This window comes from Micrasema longulum, unplaced genomic scaffold, assembly GCF_059751315.1.
Source record: "Micrasema longulum isolate JH-2025_06_02 unplaced genomic scaffold, ASM5975131v1 h1tg001018l, whole genome shotgun sequence".
In the NCBI taxonomy this organism is placed as follows: domain Eukaryota; kingdom Metazoa; phylum Arthropoda; class Insecta; order Trichoptera; family Brachycentridae; genus Micrasema; species Micrasema longulum.
This window is the reverse complement of record NW_028278206.1, coordinates 723,026-741,027: the sequence shown is the minus strand read 5'-3', so window position 1 is coordinate 741,027 and position 18,002 is coordinate 723,026. Positions and strand designations below refer to the sequence as shown.

The 18,002-nt window shown below is 31.6% G+C and overlaps 1 protein-coding gene across 2 annotated transcripts in view; it reads left to right on the top strand.

Annotated features, from left to right (window-relative positions):
• Positions 1-17,163, top strand: part of Pka-C3 (Protein kinase, cAMP-dependent, catalytic subunit 3) — a 91,583-nt gene extending 74,420 nt beyond the window's left edge. For both annotated transcript variants that reach the window (XM_088232781.1, XM_088232782.1), the window contains exons 4-7: positions 8,951-9,196; positions 12,293-12,474; positions 13,408-13,485; positions 16,590-17,163. In XM_088232781.1, the coding sequence (XP_088088907.1) occupies positions 8,951-9,196; positions 12,293-12,474; positions 13,408-13,485; positions 16,590-16,715 (632 nt within the window). In that variant the 3' untranslated portion in view covers positions 16,716-17,163. The remainder of the gene's footprint in view (positions 1-8,950; positions 9,197-12,292; positions 12,475-13,407; positions 13,486-16,589) is intronic.
• Positions 17,164-18,002: the final 839 nt, after the last annotated feature.

The following is an 18,002-nucleotide window of genomic DNA, read 5'->3' as shown; positions in this document are numbered from 1 at the left end:
GATATTAACTGCCATTAAATACATCTTTGAAAATCGTATTCCTAAATAAAGTGCACCCCTGTTAGTGAGAAGAGCAGAGGTTGACACTTGCAAAAAGAATTCTGCATTTGAAAATGAATTATTTTAAGTTATGGAATTCAATCATAAACAAGTACCTAGGTACCTACTTACAAATGAAAAGTTACACCATCTTGACATAATTGTTTTTTTTTTGAAAAACGCATAACGTTCCGATACTGAAAATTTTATTCTGATACTTTGTCTAACAAAATAACAAAATCGGTTTTGTTTTGAAGTGAGAAAAACGAGAGAACAAAAGGTCGATTTTGTATTTTCCAACAAAAGGCCCGACATGCAGTTGTCTTTTTCGTACAGTATCGGGGAGGCATCTGAAAGAGAGTGACAGGAAAAAAATGTTCAAATACCTATTTATCGAAATTCCCTGTCACCGCAAATTCTCACAATTTATGCAATCCGAAACACAAATATAGTAATGTATATTAAGGGTGGCCGATGATGGATGAAGTCATTTATTTCTAGACATCAAAGAAACTGAAAAGTTGCATATTGGATCACATTAAACGTAAAAATTATTTAAAAAAAATATTCCATACTACTTTTGGCCCTCAACCAAAGTTTGAAGTTTATCACTGTCTGAACATTTTGTTTATTATCTATATTGATAAAAAGTTATTGTTAGTAAAGATATAATTCAATCACCGTACAAATCGGAACACGTTTTAAAACTACCGAAATGCAAAAAGTTTACACTCCGCGGAACTGATTTCGTTGAGCGCCTGGCTAATATTGACGAAAACAATGGCTCATTAAAACAATGCTACCCATTTATTACAAAACAAAGTGCAACTCATGCCCTTAGATACTTATTTAATGAGGTTAAATGCACATTATAAAATTTAATTGGACTGATTTTCTTACTTAACGAAATAGCAGCCGGTTTAGCGCAAAAAATCGACTTTTTCGAATACTTATCGGGCCAAAAGTAGTATCGAATATTTTTTTTGATATTTTTGACATTCCGAGTAATCCAAAAGGCAACTTTTTAGACCCCTTTTATTTCAAAATTCGGAAAAAAATATTGGCCCACCTTAATGTACATATCTCATATAAATTAATACAATAGTGTGATATCAAACTTTAGTTTATGTTCATTAAATGTATTTTCAAGTATATATTCAAATCTAGCAATAACAAAGCATTGCCGGGTTTAGCTCGTAATATATAAAATAACAAATTAGTGTCTGTCGATAAAAAATTAGTCTGCTGTGTAAACAAATAAAATGATTCACAAAACAAAGTATTTTTAAATAGGTGCGTAGGTTTTCACGGTCACTGTTATCAATATCTATTTTGGGTAACCCCGTGTAAGATGTATTAGTTCCGACATTTCGGCTACCATTGCAGAAGCCATCTTCAGGGTAAACTGTGTGTTTCGTTACCTAGAAATTACAGTGCACGAATAATAAAAGAGGCAATTGAAATACACAAACATCCTACAAATAACATAAACAATGACGACGGGCTGAAATTAAACTCAACATTGTTCCCGGCTATAGAATTGAGAATAATCCAGAAAGAGCGTAGAATCATATTTGAATACATCGGACTGTGTCCAAAAATCTCCCCACTATGTTCCACTTTCACAACGCGCATTTGTAATGTCGCCGCGTAATGTTGCACGATGGGAAAAATATAATCAAAACACAAATGTAAGGTAAAAAAAGCAATCTGTCAATTTCTCTTAAATTTTATTGTGGGCGCAGAAATATTGATTGACACAACATAGTAGATAAGTGAAGGGTAATTTAATAAGAGTATTTGAATAAATGAACTTTGAACTTAAAATATAAAACAAATTTTATTTTATATAAAACGGATATTTTTATATCATGTTAAATAATATTTGATGTTTTAAAGATAATGTCGGTCGAATTCCCACCACAGAGTTGTTGAATCCGAGGTCCAATTTTCATTAGTTCTCTCATTAGATGAGCAAAGTATGGTAAAAAAATTGACTACCCTGGCAACACTAACGAAATATTAATTTCGATTTCTTCGACAATTTGACAGATGGAAAAATAATTCAATTTTTAAGTAATGTATTTGCTACTTACACATTCATTTGCTAAATACACGTGAAATGTGATCCCATCCTGTTTCCTTAAGATACTAGCAGTATTTCTACACTTTAAAAGGATACAACACGGCATAGTTGAATGCAAATCAGGAGTTACGTACTGAGCGACGTCTACAAAGAAACTAATGGGTTAAAACGTAAAACTACTTATTTATGAGTAGTTTAGTAGCCTTCTGTTTGATGCTCGTATGCGGTTTCTGGACTATTTTTAATTTTATTTTCCCGGCACTGTACACAACAAAAATGACACGGAATGTGCCTGCTGCCGACTACGACTTGGTACAAACTACTAGTACATTAACGCATTTTTTCCTCCAAAACACATAGTTCATCCTGAAGATGGCTCCTGCGTTAGTAGCCGAAACGTCGCAACGAATCCAACTTACACGGGACCACCCAAAGAAAGTAGATAAAGTATTTTTCATTTTTAAAACTATTGTATTTAAGAAAGAACACTCTTCTTCAAACTCCACTTGTTTCATCTATTTATAGGCAAAATTCATATTAACGGTGAACTTGAACTAATTTTAAAACAGTTACGCAATCATTTAACTAATATTTATTTGAAAACAATCTTAATAACGTGCGGCGTTTGCTTTCCGAATAAAATGTCTTTTATTTACTTTAAAATTTAGTTTAAGTATTGCTTATTACTATTACGTCTGAGAATATCTTACTGTGGTACTACTTGTATAAACCTGTAATTGGCTGATTTGTTTTAAATATTTTTTGAGTATGTCCAAATGTTTGTAGACATCCTGAATTTCACTCTATAGGGAGTAATCTCAATACCAGACTTTTAGTCCCATGGAGTTTTTTTTCTTTTTTTTTTTAAGCCACCCCCGAAAGTAACAAATTGGAATAATAATGGAATGTATAATATGTGTGTATTTATTATTTGTTTATTATTATTATTATTATTACAATTTTTTTATTACAACAATATACAAGCAATTATTTATACAACAAATTAATTCAGTAGTAAAAGTAAACATACATTTTTTTTTATTTTTGCTGTTGGTTCATCTAAACTGCCTAACTAGGGATAGCTTCCCCGTTCTAAGGCAGTTAATTATGTATTTTATAATGATATTTAAAAGTATATACAGTTTTATCATAATGTGTGCTTTTTCAGTCTTAAAGGTAAACAATGAATATCCAGAGAAAACATAAATAATACCAAAATCTCTATATCCTAAGTCCTAAGTCATTACTAGTAAAACAAGCAACCAGCTTACGTCCTTCTACATCGGACAACAGATTCTCTGACTCCCTCCGACCAATATGGATTAAGAATGCAGTCAACACCTTCCTCATCCTGGCAATCCCACCACATTTCCACGAAACTGGGATAAGGTTATATACCCTCGGGGCTATATAATATTGCTGCCTTTGAGCCAAAAAAGTATTGACTCCTCTCTGTAGAATCAGATCCTTATTAGAGTGTCTAGTATTATGAACATGACAAACCCTTGTGTATTTTTCCCTGTTGAGATGTGTGACTTATGGGATTATGTGTGGCGTTGGGACTTATGTCTCAAATAATCTACAATCAACTTATGTATGTAAATAAATAAATAAATAAACTGAGATATCATTAATCTAACAAGTAAATCCTTTTAAGATTAAATGACTCCCCAAGGGGTGAAATCCAGTCTTTTGTCTTCGAACATTTTGAAAAACTCAAAATATTTTAAATCCTTTTGGTATTAGTGCTTACCGAAATAAAATTTTCAGCTGAAACCAAAACCGAAACTGAATTTCAGATTTTGTTCTAGTTTCGGTCGAAACTGAAACTTATTTAAATAATTTGATTTAAGTTAATTATTGACAATTTTTGATGGAATTTCATTGTAGTGATATATTAGCGGCCCCGTAGTATAGTGGTCAAGACGCTTCACTCACACACGGAAGGTTCCGGGTTCGATTCCCGGTGAGAACACAAAAAAATTAATGTGATTTTTCTCTATCCTGGGTGTTCTGTGATGTAATTCACCACTTTAATTGGGCCTCCTGGCCTGTTGTGGTACAAAAAAAATACTTAAAAGTTATTATTATTATTTTACTAATTAAAAATACTTGATAGACTTCCACTTGTTTATGCGACCAATTAGCGCTTTCACCCTCTATTTTAGGTTTATATAAATTATCCTTACACTTTATAATAATAAGCCCATTAGAAGGTGAAAGCGCTAATTGGTCGAAAAAATAAATTCGAAGTGTAAAAAGTATTTTTAATTAGTGACTTATTTACAAGTATAAGTTATTACATCATTATTAAAATAAGTTAAGCCACTTTAAATCGTCCAAAATAAGGCGTTTTATCGTGAAACCCTATGAGATCATTGAAATAAGTGTTTAATAAAATACACAATATAATTAAAGATAATTTAATGGTTCATTGTTATATAAATTATATAACGGTTTTTCTATGTACGACAGGATGTGAACTTATCAAATATAAAGAAAATATAAATGTAAAAGATCTCAGAACTACTAACTATAGGCAACAAATCTCAAAATCAGTCTTGTTTTAATTTTTTATGTTAGATAATAGGCAATACAATAACTAATTATAAGAATGGTCTCTAATTGTGCTAATTTCACACCCAAGTACCAACAGCCGAACGTAATCCGACACATCCCGACCGCAGGTTTCGGCTGAGCCGAAGTTTTGGCCAATTTTCAGCCGGAACCGAAACCGCGGCAGAAACTCGTTTTAATGGCCGAACCGGAACTTCGGTCGGTCACTACTGAATATATATGGAAGATGGTTACGTACATTATGAAATTCAAAACTTCACGTCCGTTCCAAATGAATACAAAATATTTCTTCAGCATTGACATTAATGATTGCGTGTTTTAATTATTTTGTGAAGTTCCACTGCGTCATTCGCGTATTTAGTGTTGACTTTTTGCCTATCTCTGTTTTATGATCGAGTTTTGATGGAAGATTGCCCGACACCGCCTGCCCACACCGCCGCAAGTGTCTTCACACGACCGAAGTGCACACCTGTTTCGTTCACTCTTTCTGCCGCCGTGTTTATTTCGATATCGGTAGTAAATATTGTACCGGTGCAGGTGACCGATGTAACATTTGATATCTTCCAGGAGATATGTGCGGTAAAAAAATGAAGTTAGAAGAAAACCAGGAACTCTATAAAATTACTGATTTGTTTTTCGTTTTACTATGTATTTTACTATGTTTTTACAAAAAATGTTTTTTGCTTTACATACATATTTTTTTTTTGCTGTCTTTTACTTTGTTTTTTGTACATATTTTGTTTTAATCTACGTATTTACTGGGTTTTAAAATATGTCTTTTACTATGTTTCTTACTATGTATTCTGCCTTTACTGTGTACCTTTTTTACTGGGTTCTTAGATACGTTTTTACAAACGTTTTACAACGTTTTTTCTGTGTTTTATTTAACTAAGTATTATACTTTATTTTTCACTATATCTTTTACCCTTATTTATTTTCCTATGTATTGATTACTGTTTTTTTATATTATTTTTTTTGATTGGCTTAGAACGGGGTAAGTAATCCTAGTTAGGTTGTCAAAGCAACGTTGCATAAATAAATAATTTTATGCATATTTTATGATAATAAATATTAATAAAATAAATAAAATAAGACAGTAAAACATTTATCGACGTTCGATACAGTTTTTTCGGATTCAGCCAAATGTCGAAGCATTTCTGACCAGCAGCACTATTTCGTTAAACCTTTATGGATAGTATTATCTTTACAGCCTTTTCACAGGATTTTATTTAAAAATAAATAACTAAAGAAACCGTTATGTCAAAAAAATCAATTACTTATCGTAGTTGCTCCAGCTTTAACACGCATTGTTTCCACTTAAATAATTTTACGAATCGCTGTGAATAGATGTGCGAGATTGCAGTCTCCTTTGTTGTGGCGTCTGACTGAATTATTTATAAATTCTCCAATTATCAAACAACACCGGCTCGGAAACAAGTTTGGTGAAATTCATATGATTCGTTTTCCATCGCCAGTTTCTTCCAAAATCCATAATAATCTTCATTATTCGTATGCTGTAAAAATCATTTTGTGTTTTTTTTCTGTTTTAATTCATCATCATCATCCTCTTTTCGCACCTAATGGTGCATAGGGCACTGCATTGGTACACCAATCGCAACGCATCTTGATAATTTTTATCACACAACACACTTGACACACCAGTCTTACGCTTCAGGTAAAATATTTCATATAGCGCCATTTTCGAATAAATTACCTGGATTTTTGTAATTTACTTAAAATTAATTTACCAACAAAACAAAAAATACAAATTAATAAATAAATGCTTTCTCTATTAATATATTACAACAGATATGAAGAACATTTTGTAAAAAGGAATATATAAGTTTAGACATTTATAGGGCAGGGCTTATGACCTTTGATTGGCAAGTTTAAGTGGCCACAAACAGAGTAACATTCATCATTCTGCTTATGTTCGAAAATCTATTTTCCCTCAATTATTTTTCCAACTGTCGATGTTTGTAATTTTAATAAGCTGAAACATTTATTATTATTATTATTTATTTAATTATTTTAATTATTTCTCGTTTGCTGTCAGCGACGTATTTACATTTGTAATATTTCTTAAATGAAATGAATCAAGTGTTCTGGCGCACAATCTAAGTTTTCATTCGCTGGATGGTAAGACTTCACAGTAAAAAGGCATACCCGAATAGGGAATTTCTTTTAAAATGTTAATGAATAAAACTTGTAAAAAATTACGATCCCTAGCCAAATAATTCCTTAAAATAAATTTTGTGAAAAATACAAGGATTATGGAATAACTCAAGTGGCTAACGATAATATATTTCAAGTGGATTAAGTATTGGATTAAAGAATTAAGATTATCGTGTCCTATTAATTCAATCGATTATATAAGTCGGTATTTTGCACCTGAATAATAATAATGGCACAATTCCAAAATCATTGGTTTTGAGTTGAATATTTGTGTCCACGGGAACGAAGAATATTGTTATGTGTGTGAAATAGAACCAGAATCCTGGACGAGTGTTTTCGACTCGATGGCTCTAAGTTAAAAATCCCGAATAAAGGGATCGAATGGAGATAAGTCCGCCTCGTTGTATTGTGGTAGGCGCGTTTGCCTACCATTCTTAAGGAACAAGGTTTCGGTTCCCGGGAGGGTCGACATGAAATACACTGCATTACTGTATGTTTCTGATGCATTTCCTATCCGCACAATTTACGACATATTTATTTAAAATATTTATGTGGCCTTTAAAGCGAAATTGCTAATGTTACAATCAAATTCAAGAAACAGTTGTGCCACAATAATAGTTATGCCATTATGAAATAAAAAAAACTGTCAAACAAAATTTTAAATAATCAATTAAACTTAAGTCGAAGCCATATTTGTAATATTTTCCCAATAAAGTCTATCCCTACCTTAAACACAATTACCCCCTCCTCTATCTATCTGTTCACGGTTCTTTTACATGTGTTTGTTTAGTTTTTATATAACCCCGAAGAGGGCAACGAGTGGTTGCCGAAACTAGTTGGTTGTGTCAATAAAAAAATGGTTCATAAAACTAAATGATTTTATTTATGTATCTCTAAAAAATGTAAATATTTACGTGTACCAGATTTCACCTAGATTCATATAAAACATTAGTCATGAGATGACTTCATAGCAGTCTGATTGATGATCTGTTTTGGTAAGAGTGGCCAAATTATGGTAAATTGCAATAGCTTTCTGTGTGTAGTATAGGACAGTGGTAATTAATAATTACGAATATTAATCTAGTGCACCTACGTCTGTCTTGTATAATGACAGACATTCGTAGTGTTTAAATAATAAGAGTCATAAGAAATGACAGTGCTCGATAGACTTAATACTGCGGAACAAGAAATTCAAGAATTGAGAATCTAAATCTAAAGGATATGCAGTAATTAATAATTTTGACAAATAGGTATTTGAACATTGTTAAAACTATTAGCTTACTCATATTTACTACCTGGAATCTAAATTTATTAATTACATATACGGCGTAAGCCAATTACAACAGTTATATGAAGAAACATTGTATAAAAGAAACTAAACAAAAATAACATAAAACTATATTGTAAAGACGAACAGAGGAAATAAAATAATGGTACACAATATATTCATAAATACGATAAACACGTTTACGGCAAAAAAAACTTTTTTTTTTGCTCACTAGATGAGATCATTTTGATTTCTTGATAAATTATATATATTTTAGGAAAATATTATATACGCCCAGAGGGCTTTTACATGACAAGCAAAATTATAATTCGAGCGTTTCATTACAAAATTTAATATGTAGGTTTTATAAATTAAAATTAATTCAATTAAAATGCATTTATGTAGGTTTTTTTTTTCCTTTTTATATCCTAATCTGTATTTTTCCTTACTTAGTTTTAGTTTTAGGAATCCTGATTTTGGAAATGGGAATTAAAAAAAAAAACGTGTCCCTACAAAAACGCAACATTTTTGGCCTTGATAATTGTGACGTCGAGATTCGTGACGATGTTCTATTTAAATTTTAACAGTCACAAACCAAGTTAAAAATTTGACCGAATTGTGAAGTATTAGGGGCGTGGCGTGGCATTGCAATGGACCGTTTTCGTTGGAATTCAAAATTATAATGAAAAATAAAATTATGCCACTATTATTAATTTATTTAATAGTAATATTTTTTTTACTCGACAGTATATAATAATGCAACTTCTATAAAAAAAAAATACAAATAAATTTTTCTTTCTTTCTAGGTAACTTTTACGCGGCAGAAATAGTCTGCGCCCTCGACTACCTTCACTCCAAGTCCGTCGTGTACCGGGACCTCAAGCCAGAGAACCTGCTGCTGGACAGAGATGGTCACCTGAAGATCACCGACTTCGGGTTCGCCAAGAAGCTGACGGACCGGACGTGGACGCTTTGTGGAACTCCCGAATACTTGGCCCCTGAAATCATCCAGTCTAAGGGACACAATAAGGCCGTGGACTGGTGGGCATTAGGTAAATAATCAAAATATTTGGAATTTTTAATACTAGCAGGTGTCACATACCTACTACTACTACAACATACTAATTGCGGTGTAACGATTTCAATAATCGTTCAAAAATAGTAACTTGAAGGTAAGGCGATCAATTTTACACAGCAGGGACAATAAAATATTTCAGAGTAAAATATTTAATAATTAATGTTCTATGTCAACAGTGCCGGGCTGGTATTCTGAACGGAATTGTGCGCTAAAAGATCTCTCCGTTAGCGTGTACTTGTATGTACGTAAATACGCGTTAAAATGCGTTTTTTACGCGCGTTTTTGGGTTCGGAATACCACCCCAGTACCTCAATCACAATTAACTATCGACGTGCTTAAAAACATGCTAAGCATTTGAGGGATCACAATGAACATGCTTAAGTTATCGTAGTCATAAGTCAACGCGTGGGTAATCGCTAAGTCAACGCTCGTGTAGGTTTGTTTTTTTGTTTTCCTCGTAAATAAATACAGTTCACTTGCAAAAAATCGGCGTTAACTATAACAAATAATATACTGCATTTGTAAAAAAGTAAGGAGTATCTAATACAAAAAAGTGAAAATTAAATTACTATGGTGACTGCTTTTCTTGACCTTTGGTTTGCTAACCGCCAGCTAATTGCAATAAAAAGCACGATAAATAAATAAATAGAAATCTCAGTTTTGGAATATTTTCCATATTTACACCGGTTTACCACCGGTGAAATTAAAATATGTGATTCTGCAGCAGGATCATACGTCGCAAAACGTAAATACTTTGACATTAATTATTAGGTGTTCACGGATGTTCCATTGTGATTGCGAATACGATAAACAACCATGGTGAGAAATCGGTATCACTTCGCTTATTAGCACGTCGATGGTTTTTTGTGATTGTGCTACAGGGGTGCTATTCTGAATTATGTTGCGGGGATAGAGAGTGCTTTATTTGTGGATTTTTATTTTTGACATGCGACTACAAATGGAAATAAAAACTTTTTTTTGTGAACGCTACGTTAAAACGATCGACGACTAAACATTTTTTTAAATTAAATTATTAATGTTTTAAGTAGCTACTTTTTTTAACTCCGTGATTTGGCATCTCCTAGGAGAAAGTTCAGTGCTACGGAAAAATATTTTACTACACGGTAAAAATTAGAGAATTTGATTGTACCGCAGTTCATGAAAAAATCAATTAAAATGCACCTTTTTAGAACTACGTCACAAGTTCTTCGAACCGACCAATGATTGAGTATTGGGATAGATTTCCGGTTTCCGGGAAGTCAACTCACCAATCAGCAGAACTTACCGACTAGAACTTGTGACGTCTTAGGTGGAGTAATTTCAAATTCTCAACACTTTAAAAAATCATAATGATAATGATAATTGGACCAGCGCCGTGGCGTAGTTGGTTTGACGGCCAACAGTGAAACTGGCGTCACGGGTTCGATTCCCAACTGTTGCAAGAAAACCTTCAAGAAAGATTTTTCTCAGTTGTTCCCGGTGTTGTGGTGAATTTTTTATAATCTCCATCCATATTCTTTCTTTCCCACCTGCTAACAAACCTCTTAAATAGAAACTTAGCAGGATATTCTTTCTTAAAAAATGCTCTGATAACACGATACATAAAACTGTGTATATTTTTTCATTTGGCTAGTTTTATAATTTGAAAAAAAAATTAAAAAAAATTACTTATTCATAAAAAAAACGCCAAAAGTAAAATGAATCTTTGGATTATTATTTTCCTCATCTAAGAATAATAATTTAATGACATTGTTTAATAAACAGGTTTTATCACCCGATTTATAATTGTCCGCTGATGTGCCAAGAAAGATTAAAAACATTTTTTATTTTACTAGACGTTTTTCGTAGTAAAAGCAAATCTTATTCAATTTGTGTTTTTATGTTTTGATACTTAAGATGTCCGTCAACAGCTTTAAGGATCTTAAATTACAACTTCTACGCGTAAAATTTCAAAGAAAGTTTAATGTAATTTTTAGACATTTCATTTTATTTCATAAATAAATGGATTTATCCGGTTTTTTCCAAGACAAAAACACAGATTTTAATGATTAAAAATTATAGAGTTCAATTGACAAGATCTTCTGATTTAGACTTGTGGCGTTTATGTCCTCGCAAGCAGGTATTTTAACTGTTTTTTCTAAAAAGGAAAATGGCAGAAATTTAAGTTGAAAACGGTTGAAAAAAAAAATTCTAATTTCAATTTATTTTTCAAACCGATAAATAAAATGTGTATTTTAAAATAAGGATTATAATTATCTGATAATAATATTTTGAGTTAATTTTACGAAGATGTTTGGATTTTCTGTCTTCGAAAATAAAGCTGTCTGCAAGAAAGACGAACAGCTTACGGCATAACAACCTTGAAAAACATCTTCGTTCGTATTCTCAAAGCACCACCTTAATTCCCATCCACAATTCCTCCTTCTTCTTTAACTCATAGTGTTCATGCGGCTCCTGTGAAATCTACTTCCATCCACCATCAAAGATGTTTCTACAGTGTCCCCGTTTAAATCATACCAGAATGAATTCCTCCTTTCTCTTCCTTAATTCCTCTTTTCTCCTCTTTTCCTCTCTCTTTATTTCTCTTTCCCACTGAAGACTAGTATCGATGTAAATCAATTTACATACAAATAATGCTAGTTCTATTTTTGTATCCATTTCATGTTATTATTTTATTTTTTCTAGCACACATTTTGAAACTTAAATGAAATAAATAAGACATTTTATTTTATAGTTGGAAGAAATTGCAATTTGATAATAGACCCGCCATGTACAAATTTACGTGTACAAAAGTTTAATAAGTAATAAAAAAAATATCATAAATATTGTAAAGGTTTCTGGGCAAAGTTGTCATTTTAATGATAATGAAGTCTCGAAGTAATTATCTATTTTTCTTTTTAAAAAAAAAAAGATATATAGTTGTAAAAAAATATATTTAAAACATAATTTACAAAGCATACCCTTTCTCGAAATCATTTTCCTTTATAACAATCTATATCTTCTCTAAAAGTAATGTAAGCAGGAAAACAGTGTTAAATTGTAATATTTATTTGAATTATTTTGGTTTCAGGGGTGTTAATTTATGAAATGCTGGTGGGGTATCCTCCTTTCTACGATAATAATCCTTTTGGAATATACGAGAAGATTCTGAGCGGAAAGGTGGAGTGGGCCAGACACCTGGACCTCGTGGCTAAGGATCTCATCAAGAGACTACTGGTTCCTGACAGAACCAAGAGGCTTGGGAACATGAAGGTAATAATATGTTAAAAGAAAAATGATAATACTACACAAACGTGTATATTTTTTTCAATAATTAAAGTGTACAACAGTTTTGTGAGTTAAATTGAACTAGAAATCTTGACGAGTGCTTTTGACTCGATGGCTACTAAAAAGAGTGGAGAAAAATCATGACGAATTATTTGTGTAAGTTGTAAACACTTACCTATTTGGCATACAAGGAAAAACTTAGTGCTAAGTTTTAGAAAACATAAACGATGATCAACAATATTTTGAGTTTGTCCAAATTTTTGTAGACAAGGACTGGATTCAACTCCCTAGGAAGCTGTTAATATTAAATATTACAACAGAGATAAAGAACATTTTCTTCTTTACAGTCTCAATCCTGGGGATCGGGATTGGTTTTATAAAGTGGTTTCATAATCATGAAAGACGGATTAAACAAAAAAAATCTCCTTTGCCCAGTTATCAATTAATTTTAGCTTAATATAATATGCGGCGAAGAGTAGTTCAATGAATAAGTTTTTGAATATTATTTCTGTCACTCTCCGCAGATGTCTTCCCGATACGTAAAAAAAACCGCTATTTTAAAAGAAAAAGTATCAAAAATACATTTTCTGCGTCGGCGCGTTTTGCTTTTTTCAAAAATAGTTTTCATATTTGCATACCGTACTTCTGAAGACTTCAGGCGCTTTAAGGTTTTTGGATGGTCTTAGATCCTATAATATACAATTTATCAATAAAAGCAAACGATAGGGACATTAAAAAAGTGCTCAATCACGAAGACATCATTGGAGAGAAAAAAAAAGCTTAGTTCTAGAATTTTTGCAAATTTTTATTAACGATTAAATGATGTTCAATTTTGCCAACTTTAAAATAATATTTAAAATGTGAAATTTTATCATTGCTCGCAATGTTTTTTTTAAACCTTATTTAAATTATTTCTAGTGTGGTGCGGACGATGTGAAGAGGCACAGATGGTTTAAGCACCTAGACTGGCAAGACGTCTTCCTGAGGAAATTACAGGTACCCATTAAAATTGTAACAATAATCTGAAGCAACTATAATAAAATAATTATAGGCGGGTATTTGTTATTAAGTAAATTTTCATACTATTACTGCCATCTCTTGACAGTAATGTAGTTAGGTTGGTTATAAACTCGTAGCTGGCGCCAGAGCCAAGATGATTCTTTTCTTATCGCTAGATGTCACTGTAAAAATATTTTTGAAGCATTGCGTTTGAATAATTTATGTTTGTGGCTTTCTAGAAGGGCCAATGTCAGATTTCATATTTTTCCTGCAACCATTTTGTAGAGGGTCGATGTCAATTTATAGACTTATTACTATTTTATTATTTTTTGCACACATAAAATGATTTGCAAATAGTACCTAGCCTCACATGTGTTGTATTTAAAAAATATATATATTTGATGCCTTTATAATTTGTCACCTGAAATATTTCGATTCACGACATTGGGCCTTATACAGAGTGTATGGTAAACCCTGTAACTTCCGAAACCACGGTGATCAGTATAAAAAACGAAGACATATTGGCAGATTAAAAAAAGAAACGTTTCAAAACGAATAAAAATAATCATTTCAAAACCGAATGGTTGGTAATTTCTGCAGAGGAGAAAACAGAAAACAGAAGCGCGGGGGAGGGGGGGGGGTAGCTAGCTCTGCGCTCTGCAGCAATTAATGTTTTTGAAATTTTGAAGTATTATTTGAAATATATTTTAAATACAAACATTATGGTTCCGGATGTGACAGAGTTTACCATACATTCTATAGATCCAAGCCACAGATTAAAAAAAACTAATATGAGTGTAAAATAGAATGCACGCTTAACATAACGTTTTCAAATATAATATTCTAAAAACTAATTCACAAAGAAAAGGAAAATATGATATTTAAGATGAAAAGTAATACATAAAATAAAGACTAATAAATATTAAATTAAATTTGAACAACAATATACATCCAATAAATACAAAAGCGTCAAATAATTTAACTTACGGATAACCTAGGATTTAAAAAAAATAAACTTTTTTGTATATACAGCGCTAAAGTTTTATAATTCACTTTCTAATGACTAAAAACTTTTTATACAAGAACATCATGTACATTCTTAAAAAAACACATAAAAAAACTGCTCTTACGGTCCATATGACAAGTGATATGTGATGTTATTTTATCGACTTTTAACATTGTCATAATACAATATACCCGCATACCGGCACTTTTGTTGATTGGGAATATTTTGTACCAATAAAATATGAAATTAATTTGTAAAGTAAAACGATGTATTATGTCATATATAAATCTAAATCAACAGAAAGCTTGTGTCCTATTTTGTGTTGATTTGTGTTGGTTAGGGGGCCAATTAAAAAAAAAACAAATTCTTGGTTCACCGACAGGCACTAGATACTAATACATTAACATAAGCTCGTTAAAAATTTAAACGCACTGCATCTACTAAAATAATTATATATATAAAATTTGCTACCTTCATTCACGTCTTCTGGAGATTCTCGTGCATACATTTACCCATTTAATCATAAAACAATACTTCAGAATACTGAAAGAATATTAATTTCCTTAACATTTTTTCTCTACAAGTGGGACACGTAATCAACAATGTTTTGAGTTTGTCCAAATTTTTATAGACAAGGACTGGATTCAACCCCTAGGGAACTGTTAATATTAAGTTATTACAACAGGAATATATAAGTCTAGGCATCCACAAGGCTTATGACCTGTTATTGGCTGGTTTAATGGGCCACTTTACACACTGTAACATTCAGCATTCTGCCTATATTTGAACATCTATATTCCTTCAATTCTTCCATCTGTTGACGTTAGTGAATTTAAAGAGCTGAAACCTTTATTGTTGCGGGTGAGATTCATCTGATTATTTTACCCACATACTAGGCAACCCCCGAATATATTCTTCAATTTTCATAATATTAACAGCTCCCTAGAGGTTGAATTCAGTCCTTGTCTTTATACATTTGAACAAACTCAAAACATTGTTGATAAATCCTCCTGGCCCAAGAAGAAGTATGAAAATTTATGAAGGTGAAATAATTAAATCAGATGAATCTCACCCGCAAGAATAAAGGTTTCAGCTCTTTAACTTCACAAACGTCAACAGATGGAAGAATTGTAGGAATATAAATGTTCAAATATAGACAAAATTGTGACTGTTACAGTGTGTAAAGTGGCCACTAAATAAATAAATCAGTCAATCAGGTCAACCAGGTTATAAGCTATGTGATTCTATATTCCATTAACTAAAAAGTTCTTCATCTCTGTTGTAATATCCTAAGGGACACATAATTTTCAATAAAATATTTCTGTTTCCTGGCTTTATTTGTTTTATACAATTTATTCCAGAGTTAAGTATGAAAAGAAAAGGTGAAAGGTGAATAAAAAGTTACGGTTATAAAACTTAAAAGTAAAAAAATACCTAACATTTGCGTTTTTGTCAATATGTGCGAAACAAGATGATTAATTTGACCTTTTTCATGGAAACCATTTTATCAATTTCAATGAAAACGCAAGGATTATTTATTTTTAAACTCACCTTCTTTCAATACAATTTGGTGTACGACTTTTGCTCAGAGACATCACTCATTTATCGCACCGAGAGTGTTCAATATTTTGGAAGAACGTATGAAGCTCTTAAGGACAAAAAATATTTTCAAGAAAGGAGTTCAGGACTGGTTTTTCCTCAGTGGAAGGGATTTGAGTAGGAAACTTCATGATGATTTTCCAAATGCTTGAGATTACTGTTTACCATATTGATGTGCCATATATATGTTTTTTGAAATATTTTTCATAATTATTTTTTATGTTTCTGATCCTATATTTGTGGTGATATACTAAAATGTGTCTGTGTCATACAATTGCTCGTCCCATCTCAACACAGGACTTTTAGTCCCATGGAGTTAGGACTTATTGTCTTAAATAATGTACAATAACCTTATGGATGTTAACAAATAAATAAATAAATACATTCAAATCGGTTATTGAAGATTCTTTGGTTTCAATCTGACTAAACTGTATAAAGGTGTTTTGTTATTAATTCAATTCTTGTAATAATAAATATATGACTCGACTTGTTGCAGCCTCCCATTGTACCCCAAGTGATGTATGAAGGGGACACGAGTAACTTTGACGAGTACCCGGAGACGGACTGGAAAGGAGCGAGGTCCCTAGACAATGAAGAACTTAGATTATTCGAAGACTTTTGATACTAACAACCCTAATAAAACTATTTCATAGAAGTATAGACACCCCCAAGTTATAAAAATGGGGAAGAGCGCTAAAAAATGAATAATTGATACATATTCGATATCTCTAGAGTCCAAATAGGGTAAAAAATGTTATTATGTATTAAGTAAACATGTATTATCTTCCTAACATTAAGTACTGCTTCGGATTCAAGTAATGATGCCAAGGTAATTTTGTCTAACCTCAATATAAACAAAAAAAAAAACAGCCATGAAGATAATATACTGCGCGTTTAAAAATATTGATCGTCATTATTTTGATAATTTATTGCTTAGTTAAAACGAACCTAATGGGATGTTGAAAAAAACAACATAGTTTCTTTAACTAACAATTTGAGTTTGTACAACTTTTTGTGGACAAGGACTGGATTCAACTCCCTGGGGAGCTGTTTAGATCAACATATTACAACAGAGATGAAGAATATTCAAGAGAAGTCTACAAACACTTGGACAAACTCAAAATATTTTTGATAAATCTACCTGGTCCATGAAGAAGTATAGAAATTGAAAAAATAGCATTTTCATTTCAGGCGTTGCCTAGTATGTAGGTGAAATAATTCAATCTTGCATAAATAAAGGTTTCAGCTCTTTAACTTCACAAACATCAACAGATGAAAGAATTAAAGGAATATAGATGTTCAAATATGGGCAGAATGGTGAATGTGACACAGTGTGTAAAGTGGCCACTTAAACCAGCCATTGACATGTCATAAGCGCTGTAGATGCCTAGACTTCTATATTGCCTTCTCTTAAATGTTCTTCATCTCTGTTGTAATATGTTTCTTTAACTATTACTTTTGATTTATAAAACCTTCGTTATAATATTAACACATGTAGTTATGTAGTTTTATCAAAGGTAGAATTCGCACATAAATAGGGAATAAATATGTGTGATTTAAATCAAAATTCATTATGATTAATGACAGATTCTCAATATACTTGGTTTGTGATTTTTGTGTGTAAAAAGATAGTCACTAAGACGTAGTTTTAATTGATATTATCAATTTGTTATTTATAAAACTAAAATTATTGGTGTGTTGAATATCATTTCGAATTTCCTATTAAATTATGTACATATACAATATTACAAGCGTTTTTATCCGTATGGTTTTTAAGCACAAAAATGGTTACTTGTATACATATATTCACTATAAAAAGTTGAAGTCGTTAAATATATTATTCTTTACCAAGAACTGAATAAATATTATTTATTAAAATTACTTGCACATAGTGTGATACATTTATGCG